At 35.5% G+C, this 12,200-nt stretch overlaps 1 protein-coding gene across 2 annotated transcripts in view; it reads left to right on the plus strand.

Annotated features, from left to right (window-relative positions):
• The window catches only part of Nell1 (neural EGFL like 1), an 801,023-nt gene extending 790,639 nt beyond the window's left edge, over positions 1-10,384 (plus strand). For both annotated transcript variants that reach the window (XM_048788493.1, XM_048788492.1), the window contains 3 exons: positions 5,461-5,637; positions 8,489-8,713; positions 9,905-10,384. In XM_048788493.1, coding sequence (XP_048644450.1) covers positions 5,461-5,637; positions 8,489-8,713; positions 9,905-9,955 — 453 coding nt within the window. In that variant the 3' untranslated portion in view covers positions 9,956-10,384. The remainder of the gene's footprint in view (positions 1-5,460; positions 5,638-8,488; positions 8,714-9,904) is intronic.
• The last annotated feature ends 1,816 nt before the right edge of the window (positions 10,385-12,200 follow it).

The raw sequence follows: 12,200 nt of genomic DNA on the forward strand, positions 1-12,200 counted from the left end.
CACTATTTTCAGTTAACCATAGTCAATCACAGCTCAAAATTATCAAATTGAAAATTCTAGAAATAAAAAGTTCATAAACTTTAAATTGCCTGTTGTTCCAAGTAGAGAGCTGAATGATTGCACTATCCTGCTTCGTGTAGCCTGGGATGTGAATTATGCCATCATCCAGGGTATCTAGGGTGTATATGCTACCTGCCCATTAATCTCTTGGTAGCCATCATGGTTATCAGATAGACTTTGGTGGTATTATAGTGCTTGTGTTCCAAAACATCTTGTGTTGTAGCCTAAGACTATATTACAATACCATTTTTGTTTACTTCATATAATCATCTCATCTTGTGGCATAGTATCACCTCACATCACCACAAAAAGTATAAGTACATCACAATAAGATATTGGGAGCAAGAGAGACTGTATTCATATAACTTTTATTACAGTATATTTTTATGTTGTTTTGTTATTATAATCTCTTACAGTGCCTAATTTAGAAATTAAACTTTACTATAGGTATGTATGTATAGTAAGAACAATATATATGAGATTTTGAACTATCCATGGTTTCAGACATCCACTGGAAGTCTTTGACTGTATCTTCCATGGATTATGGGGAACCACTGTGGTATCATTAATAACTAGAAAATCTGGTGAAAGAAAGGGGAAATAAAACTATGAAGGCTAGATTTCATTTCTTTGCTTTTATTCAGATTTTTTTAAAGTGAATAACATTCATTCTCTAACTAAATCCTAAATACTAGAGCAGAACCAAATCTTGAGTTTTTCTGGGAACTATAAAAATGAGTATTGAAAGGGATACCATAAATAGCAAATCATCTGTCTTAATAAAATCACAAATTTCTGTGATAACACAGAAAACGAGGGTGAAATGAAGAAAATCTTGGACATGAGGCTCTCTGTTATGGTGACCCTTTCCCCTGACTTTATTTGAACTTTTTCTCAGACACTGAGGATGATAACCATACTAGCAACACCTAAAGGACTCAAGCATCTCTTTCTAACAAGGAGAGAAGACACTGATCTGCAAGGAGCTATCAAAAAAAATGACCCTTCCATCTTAATTATACTCACTCATGATTTTATGAAGATGAGAGATGAGTCAGTCTGTGTCTGGGCCCAGGGTAAATAAATTAGTTATTAGATTCCTGCAACCTACTCATAAAGATATTTCACTTTGCTCTTTGAACTCGATCAGGAACATTATCAATACCTTGTTGTTTATAGTGCTTTCGATGGCAACACTTGGATGTTCAGCCCTTAAGATCATGTTTCTTATTTTTTCAAAGGTGAACATATTGGCAGGTTTTATTGAGCTCCCAGATCTCTAGAGGTTTAGTCAGAATACAAGATCTCCATTTCTGTTTCACCAACTTTATTCTCCTATTGTAATGTTCCAAATATCCCGCCTTTTAATTGTAAGAGGCTGAGAGTCATGACATGATAAATTCTCAGTTGATCAGGTTGGGTTGTTCCCCCCCTCTATGGTTCTGAGTCTTTTCTTACTCCACAGTCACCTAAAGGGCTGTGAAACCCCAATTACTGGCGTCTCCCCCAAGAATTTGTGGTTCAGTAGTTTTAGGGTGGAGCAAGATAATTTGCACTTCTAACTAGTTCCTAGGGGATACTAATGTTCCTGGTTGGGGGACTGTACTTAGAGAATTATTACCTCAAGAATCCTTCTGGTCTCATTTTAGCTGAAATCATTTTTTGCTACCCTCCATCATCCTCTAGATACAAGAATGTGTAGTGGTAGAAAACCATTGTTATAAAAGCCTGATTGGGTCTAGATTCTATTTTGTTATTAATTTCTACATGGAAAAATCATTTCCCCTTCACTGGGCCTAGTTTCCTGCTTCATTAAAATGATCATCAAAGATGTTTTGATCCCAGGAACTAATAAGAAATACTAAGACACCAAATCGTGAACTATGCTGTGACCTAATGGCAAAATTAACACTTGGTTAAAAAAAAAAAAAAAAAAAAAGATTGGAAAGCACAGCCTGACTCATGTGAGAAGGGATAAAAATAGGTTTGGAGCACTACTCCTAATTTTACCTAATTTATAGTTTATACCAAAGATCAACAGACTTTTTTCTTTTGAAGGACAGGAGTAAATATTTTAAGCTTTGCAGATCATAAAATCTCTGTCCCAAATACTCAGTTCTGCATTGTAATGCTAAAGTAGTCAAAGACAATATGTCAATGAATGAGGGAAGCTGTGTTCCCATAAGACTATTTTCAGAAGCAGGCAACAGGCTGAATTTGGACTTGGACATCAGTTTGCCAACATTCAGTTTATATTTTTATTCGGTTTACCTAAATAATTTCACCTAAGTCCACCTCCTTGATTTAAAGTTTTCAGAACTCAATGGCAGAAAAAAAATTGCCATATCATGTAACCTGGAGTATTGCTACAACTGTGTTGAATATACAATTTAAGATGTATGATTTATAATACAAAATCTATAATTTCCATGACATAATAAAAATAAATTATTTTTTAAATTTCTACCAAATTATATGCCCCTGTTTTCAAAAATTCAGAAAATGTACATAAATATTATGATACTTACAGTTTACAGTTGAGCTTTCACTATAAAACTGAATGAAAAGACTTAGCTTCTGAGGCAGAAGAGAGGGGAAATAATATCTTTGGAATTTGAATTGGGATTGATCTGTCCAACGCAGCCGGGAAAGAAGTCCAACTCTGGGAAGTGACCCAGTGGTCTGTGGCAAGAGGGCCGACTCACCATGGTAGGCTCCATTCCCTTCCCATATTTGGTTTCCTGTGTGGTTGTGCACTGTGAACTGTGAACTGTCCTAATCATGTTCTCATTGAATTCATGGAGGCACCTGTGACATTTTCATTATTAAAAATGTTTTTTCTTGACAGCTACCCTGTAATTCAAAGCCAAAGTGAACACAGCCATTGTTCTGAAACACCATAGAACCTAAGAAGGACCCATTTGGTATTTTCACATAATTGATGAGATAGGAAATTGCTTTATTTTGCACTTACTCTGGAGGCTATCCATTCATTTTTATTCTCTTTTATTTAATCAGCACATGGCAAGAAACCTGGCATTCTGATTGGGTTCCTTTGCCAAAAGTATAGTAAACTCTTCTAAGAGAATTTATCCTCTTATTTGATGCTGGGCTTGGACTTGGGCATATTGGTTCCTGGGGCTTAGTCCTTCTCTCCTTGGGAAGAGTCTTATAGTGCCACAGACAATGGAGCTGACAAAATGGTTTCTTGTTGTTGCTCATTACATTTCTTAGCTTTGGTTGGATAAAATGAATTCCCAGGAAATCATTTGGGGTCATGACTTCATAAGGTATAGGAGTGAATTAAAGTAATGTTTAGCTGTAAGCCAAAAGACTATTGTTAGAAGTTTCTTGGAATCTGGATACCTCTTTGTCCAAGCTACCTGAATTCTCTGACCTCTGAGTCTCCTTTCTCTCTCAATATATATACATTCTTGCAAACACACAAGTATCTCTATGTGTGTTATCTCTCATTTCCTGATATTTTCAGAATACTGTGACTTCTTTTCATTCTCTGTAGTATAGCCAATAATACAATTTGAGCGAAAGCATTTTTTCCAACTATTAAGTCATTACATATGTAGCTAGTATCTCCTTTTCATTCTCTATAAAGAATGTAAAGCTTTCTAAAGCTTTCCACTTTAGCTGACACTACATTTATCTTAGGAAGCCCTGTCTGATTCAGCATTGTTAGTTATGAAGTAGATGAAGACCCTGAGGGCAGGTCCATCAAGTCTGCAGATGTCACTAAGCTGTGAAGGAAGGCATTCATGCTGTATGACAGAAACAACATTTAAAAAACATTGTGGCAGGAAGAAGAGATGAGATGGATCTAACAAAGTGCAATGCAGTAGGGATAAACACCAAGTAATATATTTGCTGACCCTAAACAACCAAACTTACATGATGGGATAGGGCTTACTGAGGGGTTAATCTTAATTAAGTTTAATACAAGTCAACACTATGACATAACCAATAAATCAGGCTGAAAAGAAAGAACAGCACTTAACAAAGTGACATGCATCCCAATTCACTCCATGTTATTGAAGGCTTATGTTTAGTTCCCTCTCAGCTCCCTTATTTAGAAATGAAGACAAGAATTTCTGTTCCACATATCATCACATAAATGTGATAATACACATAAAGGACATAGCTTATGTGTGGCAGAAGATATGTGTTCAGTTTTATGGTAGGTGATTGATGATGGTGATGATAGAAAATACTCAAAAGTGTAGAAGGAGACGACAATTGTGAGAGCAAAAGAATTGAACATGGTGTGGACTGGTCAAGGAGTTGGAGATGTTTAAGCCAGAGATGAGACAGCTCTGTGGATATGTAAGAACTATTTTGTAAGAACTGAAGAGTTGGAATATGATAGAAGGTATTGGGGGTTCTATGATTATCAAGGGTATTAATCAAGATCCATGAGAAGAGAGAGAGAGTCCAACTATCAACATTAAGATACAGAGATGCACACTTGGCCTCCCACAGTGATGACTTCTGCAGGACAGGAAAACTTCAATCATAGTCTTGATTTTAAATATGGTTGTTATGGAGAAGGCTTTAAGGTAACTATCAGCCCAGATATTCTTTAGTTTTATAAATATTTGACAAAGTAAGATATAACCATAAGGCCACAGGTCTTACTTTACAGACATGAAATGAGACATGGTATAGAATGTTCAGTCTTAATGTTTAAGTGTTGTTGATCTTTAATGCTTATAACTCTGAGTCCTCAACTGCTTCAAAATGGAAAGTGTTTTGTGATTATGATTTTTTTTTCCTAATAGTCTACTCAAAGGCTGTCTTACAGTAGAAAATTTGTTTTAAAACAACAGAACCTTGTGACACTTTTTTGAGGTGCCACTCTCTGTGACCTTGGATTAGGAATTTAGCCTTCTGGGCCTCAGTTAATTCTTCTTTACAAAGGGCACAATAAGATTTCCTAGTAGAGTTGGAACTGGGATAAAATTAGATAAAATTTGAATATGTTAGGTGAGAAAAGCAGTAGCATGATTTTCCACTCAAATGAGTTCTTGACCAGGTAAGTGTTATGAACTGCTTTGTTTAGCTGTAATTCTTATTCAGAAATATGATTTTTAAGAAAACATTAAGGAAAAAAATAATTTTCAAAGAACATATTGACTTCTTTTTAAACTTAGCAGTGTCCCTATTTGCCTTGGGTGACTCCTCAGAAAAGGGGGGAAAAAAACAGGGTATTTGCAAGGGCACGTAAACATCCATCTGTTTTGAACAAAAGGGAGGTGACTGGGGATGGCAATGACTTGAGGAAATCTTTTCTGTCAGCTCTGTAAAGCATTTAGAAGGTTAGGTTTCTATAATGTTGCTTTCCCATCATTTCCCTAATGATGAAACCTCCTTAACCTCATTTCTAAACAGGACGGGAAGATATTCTGCCGACGGACAGCTTGTGATTGCCAGAATCCAAGCGTTGACCTTTTCTGTTGCCCAGAGTGCGACACCAGAGTCACAAGTCAATGTTTAGATCAAAATGGACATAAGCTGTATCGAAGTGGAGACAATTGGACCCACAGCTGCCAGCAGTGTCGGTGTCTGGTATGTCAGCTTGCTGTAGATGGTGACATCCTGTACTTTGGAAGAGTTTATAAACTCAGGGGTTATAAATTTGGCTGGTTCCCAACTCCTTCCCTTACCTTAGAGGGAATTTTGGGGTATGCCTAACCAAGGGGCATATGCTCTGCCTAAAGGCATTCAGACTGTATGTAAAACACTATGCAGAACAAAAACAACATATTTATAGAACAGATTTGACCCAAGCAATGTTAGTTTTACATAATGTTAGTTTACAGGTGTTATTTCTTAGGAAGTCCGTATCCAGAAAAATCCCTGCACAATAGATAATTTTCAAAGCATTTTCTGATACTTATGGTCTTTATAGAGCCCAATTTTTATTTCTTCTTCCATAAGCATTGGATGTTTTGACATGAGATGTAACTCAATATAGTAGAAATACCAGAGAGATTGAATGATATCGACCTAGAATACAATTCAGATTCTCTCATGTGCTAGCTCAGTATGATTACCTTGGGCAGGTCCTATCTATTCACTCATCATTCTTTTCCTCAAATGTGCATAGTTGTATGAATAGCTATTTCTTAGGACTCTTAGGTATGTGAAGGACAAATACCGTACTTGACACATAGACAGCACTTAACATGGTTGCTACATTGTTAGTTATTTCCTACCTTCAAAAATCAGTTTCAGAGGCCGAACATCCATGTAGACAAATGGAGGTTGCCTTAGATATTAATATAAGGACATTAATAGTATAATGAAGTTTCAGAAGTCCAGAAAAAAGGCTTGATATCTGGACCTGATTCATTCTGTTTCAAAGTATTACACAAACCATGATTTCCAAGGATAGAAAGGCTTTTAGGACATATTTTTTTGCCGTGAATATGGTGTTTTATCTGTGGGTAGGTTTACAACTATGGATAATTCTGCATGAGTCAACTTGAAATGGACACTCTTAGCTGGAGTTTTAACATTTGTTGAAGTATCAATGCTATATGTGTACTATACGGGTACTCTACAGAAACACACATTCAGAAAAAAACTATACTTTAAGTTTCCATCAAATTTTCTGAAGTCTCCAGGCAAAATGTGCAGATAATCTTAATAACATAATCCTTGTATTAGTACTATATTAGTCCTTTAATTTTGAGGATTATAACTCAGAAATTCAAATTACAGTGGCTGGGGTTGTGGCTCATCAGTACAGTGCTCACCTAGCACATGCAAAGTGCTGGGTTCGATACTCAGAACCACATAAAAATAAATACATAAAATAAAGGTATTGTGTCCAACTACAACTAAGAAAAAAAATTTAAAAAAGAAATTAAAATTGCAGCAAATATTTTTTTTTTCCAAATCCTCATCTAAGGATGAACATATCCAATATGACTATAAGATTGGCTTCCATACCAGTCTGGGATACTGCATGTCTTTTTCTAGAAGCCAATAATTGGGTAGCCAGAAGAATTGGTATTAATTTTTTATATGGAATTTTCACAAGAATTTCAAAACATATATTCTGTCCCCAGTCTCAATAAAACAGAAGGTGTTGAACATTAACTTAAAAATTACTTGAAAATAATGTGGGTCATATTTAATAAATATTTATCAGGACTTTGCCTGTGTCAGACTCTGGATAATAGTGAGTGAAACAAAAATGATCTCTATCTGTAAAAGCCTGGAGTCTTGTAAAGCTGACTGAATAATTAGTTACCATGTGTTATAATAAGTGTCATGATAACAGAAAAAGAGGCTGCAGAAAGAAGCAGTTCTATTACAAGGAGCTCAATGGAGTCCCAGTTGGCAGATGCTGAGACACATAGATAGAAATTCCATTTAAACTGAAATATAGTTTTTTCAATGAAACTGAAAACTTTTTTGAAATGGTTCTTCTGAAAATGCCCAACTTCAACTTTAAATTTGTTACTGGCAACATTTTAGTCAGCTGTTTTATTGCTGTGACTAAAAGACTTGACAAGAACTATTTTAAGAAGGAAAAGTTAATTTGGTCGGCTCAGGGTTTCAGAGGTCTCAGCTCACAGACAGCTGGATGCATTTCCCAGGACTTGGGGTAAGGCTGAACATCATGGCAAAAGTGTGTGGCAGAGGAAAACACTGGGGACTTGGTACCCGGAAGGAGAAAGATGGGGCTCTTTGTTCAACAATGACAAAATATATATCCCAAAGGCATGCTTCCAGGGACCCACCTCCTCCAGCCATAACCTACCTGCCCATAGTTACCACCCAGTTAATTCTTGCCAGGGTAACACACTGATTAGGTTAAGACTGTCATAACACAATCATTTCACCTCTAAACTTTCTCGCATTGTCTCACACATGAGCTTTGGGGGATACCTCATATCTAAACCATAACAAAATCAGTTTATGAAGTTGTTGGAATATTATATTTCATGTTCTATTTTTGACCTTAAGTGAAATTAGTATCTCTTACCTCCATATTTATTTATTCATTTTATTATTATTTCTTCACCAAAAGTGTGCTAAGTATAAGGAAGAAAAAGAAACTAGCTCAAATCCTGAAATTTCAAAACTTAATGAGAAACAGTACTGATGATTATGATATAATCATAGTATCAAACTAAAAATAATGATGGGCTGTGTTTGACACACAGAGAAGCTGACCTAACTCTTTCTATAGACCACAGAAAGAGCAAAGACCATCAGCAAAGGCATCCTGAAGAAGGTTGATAACTGTAATTGTCTTTAAGAGGGAAACCCACAAGTGTGCTAACCAGTGACTTTCAATGACGAGAATGGTGAAAATCACTGTGCTCTCTTTCACCTCATAGGACTTTGGGATAAAATTGTGCCTAGGAACAATGATGCGTCATTCTTGGCTTTCTCTCCACAGGAAGGAGAGGTAGATTGCTGGCCACTCGCTTGCCCCAATTTGAGCTGTGAATACACAGCCATGTTGGAAGGGGAGTGCTGTCCCCGCTGTGTCAGTGACCCCTGCCTGGCTGATAACATTGCCTATGATATCAGGAAAACTTGCCTGGACAGCTACGGTGTTTCTAGACTCAGCGGTGCAGTATGGACAATGGCCGGATCTCCCTGCACAACCTGTAAATGCAAGGTAATTGGGTTCCCTGAAATATTCAGGCTTCAACAGTTTATCAGAACATCTGCAAGAGGTTTACTCTGGTTTCTGAGTGTGTAGGTTCCATGGGGCATTGTGGAAACAGGCCTTTACATCCCACAGGATGTTCATGTATCTGAATGGATCATAGCTGCACCTTGTATAAAGGCTAGTTCCAAATGAACAATGTAGAATAAAACAGTCTGGCTTGATTTTAAATTGCAGAACTTTAACAACTGACTCAGCCCAATTTTATGCTATTTTGACCTGTATGTTAGAAAAAGAAAGAAACAAAATGAAAGAAATGAGGAGAGAAAGAAAAAAATATCTACTTCCTTTCATGCTGGAAAATTTTATGAGTTCCTTCATGAAACTGTCAATGGAAGAAAAAAATCAGTATTCTGTGATGATGTTCATTCTGTTTAATTATCAAAGTGCCCATTGGGGAATGCCTTAATGATTAATGTTATTAATGTGAATTTCTTTTTTCTAACCTGGAAAATATTATCTTAAGATGTTGCCCCAGTAGGAAAAGGATAATATCAGACTTCACATAGCAAGAGAGCTATGGCCCCATTTGTACCCTCCACCAGAGCAAACCAAGTGACCAGGCTACATTAACACTTGTATTATTTAATGTTATTTTTTGATATCATATTTGAGAGTTATTAAACAAAATTATGAAAGCATATTGAGATTATTACATGAATTTGATTCTTAATGTAATTCTCAAAAATGTATACAACTGGATAAGCACAATCTCCTTCTTAATCATCATATGAGACATTATATTGATCCCTAAGATGCATGCCTTTCTGGAACCCATCTTGGATTTGTCTTCAGATTCTTGTGATGCTTGGTTAGCCCTTTAAGAGGCAAGTCATCATCATTAAGAGATTTATTTTTGGAAAGAATCTTATTTGGAATAAGTCTAGACAATAAGTTTTGTGAAAACTTGGATTGGTGGGTCAGTATGTCAAGCATACATTGAGTGTGTAAGTAAGGCCATATGTGGCCCTGCTAGCAGAACCCCAGCAAGAGGAGACCCTGCAGGGTTGATCCATGCTTTCTTCCCTTACATTCCTTCATAAGTGTTTTTATAGCATCCTTTTTAAATAAAGATCGCAGACTCCTTGCTGATGGACTTACATGTCTCCCTACATTAACACTTGTGTCCTTTTTGTACAGAATGGGAGAGTCTGCTGTTCGGTGGATTTGGAGTGTCTTCAAAATAACTGAAGTATTTAAAATGGACTCATCACAGGAGAAAAAATGGACAAAATGATCATCCAACATGATGAAGAATAAGAGTTGATTTTTTTTAACCACAATTACCAAAGTCTCCATTGGAGGAAGGTGTTTGGGGGTCGCCTCGTAGACCTGCCACTTTGCTCATTCTTGCTAACCTAGTCTAGGTGACCTACAGTGCAGTGCATTTAAGTCTATGGTTGTTAAGAGAAGTCCCCAGTGTTGTAAATCACATTTCCCTTATCAGATCATTTGCAAACACATTTAAATGATCTCATGGTAAATGTTGATGTATTTTTTGGTTTATTTTGTGTACTAACATAATAGAGACTCAGCACCATTTATTTATTTACTTTTATTGATTTTTGGATCAAATTCTAAAAAAAAAAAAATAAAGTTGCCTGTTGTGATATTGTCCCATCCACTGTATACTGTGAAATGTATTGACAAAAATATGTATGTGGAGTCCAATTGCATCATACTTATATTTCAAACTGTTGAACGGAATTAGAGACCCACTCATCCAGCTTAAACATGCCCAAGGCAATTATGATACCTTAAATTTAGTGGGGAAGGACTCCAAACACAATTCAATAGTTATTTAGAAAAGGACTCTATCCTCCCTTCTGCAAATAAAAATAAAAAATAAAAATAAAAATAAAAAATAAATACAAAATGTTAACTTGCAATTTAGAAGCAGCAATGCTTAAAACTACTTTTTTAGCAGTGAAAGCAAAAATATCTTTGCATTGGTTTTATGTATAATTTCATAACTAATAAACAACTTTAATAGTTATTAATGTAAGTTATCATCATAGTACAGGTGAATAGGATTATCCCTCTATTATATACACATGCACTTGAGAGTCTGATAACCAGCTTTTTCAGTGTTAGTTGATTTACAGCATGTAAATGGTTACCATGGTTTGGTAACCAAGGCCTGCAATTCTTGTCCAGTACTGTTTTACACTAAAACACATTGCCTTTCATATGGACAAAGGGGACACTTGAAAAAAATCTATTCATGTGCTCTGTTATTTTAGAACAATGAATACTTCCACATAAGCCAGTACAATAGTTTTAAAACTTGAAGCTATTGAGTTATATAAAATTAACAAAATATGTAATGACATTTTAACTGAGATGAGAATTCAAACTTTGGTTTTACTTTCAGGTAAATCACATCTTCTTCTGAATTAAGTTAGTTCAATGGTTTTCTGCTCATTCTTTCAACATCAAAACATCTTACCTTGTTATGTCAGTCATGCTCAAAATATTTAAATCCTAAAATAATTATTAGCTTAAAATTATGATCTTCAATCAATATTATTATTGGTTTTTGTCTAATAGATAATATTTTTGTGAAAATGAAGTTCACTAATGAAATCAAGTTCATGTTACATCTGATAAAAGCAGTTGAAATACTACATCTTTCAAAGACTGATATAATGTGGTAAATTAGAGAACATTTCTATTTTAATTTAATTCCTTAAATGAAAGCTTGGAGTAAAGAATTTGAAGATTACTCTTTTGAAAATATTAATGACTATCCAATTAAAAGAACTTCCAATATTGGTGGTAAAATGAGGACATTTACAATAATTGTTTGTGATTTTATATATCTGGAATTGTATATAGTGGAACTATGGACCCATGTGTCAAAACCAACCCTTTGCCTATTTGGAACACAGATAGGTCTGTCCATTAATAGGTTTTCTACAGTTGTAGAGATAGAAAGGCAGAGTTGGGTGGTTCCTATAAATACTTTCTTGTTCACAAAGCCAAAACTGTTATTATGTTTTCCTGTGCAGAAAACCTTTATGTATCTCTGATATAGATGATGACTGCATACTGTTGTGTATTTGAGAAGTGTTTCCACTTTTTTTTTCCCAAGGCATTCTCAAAGCTGAACAGTTTTTTTTTTTTAATTTGTATATGTTCTTACTTTATTGCAGTTCCATTAGGATTGGTAGCAACATCCTAAAATACTCTGATTTTACAAATACGATCATAAGACTCAATATTTTCTTCTTTCCACTTGAGAACTGATGGGGTAAATTTAATCTGGGGCAACTTGTTGACAACATGTTATTGGTATTTCTAGCACATTTTAAACCACTGCCAGTTCCTCTTAATAAGGTATATATGCCTATAAAACAATGGATGAGATTCACTTTTTAAATAACATTGAGTCAGGAAGGGTATTGCATACCTATAGTCCCCATCACTCAGGGCG

Source organism: Marmota marmota, unplaced genomic scaffold (assembly GCF_001458135.2).
Source record: "Marmota marmota marmota unplaced genomic scaffold, marMar, whole genome shotgun sequence".
NCBI lineage: Eukaryota > Metazoa > Chordata > Mammalia > Rodentia > Sciuridae > Marmota > Marmota marmota.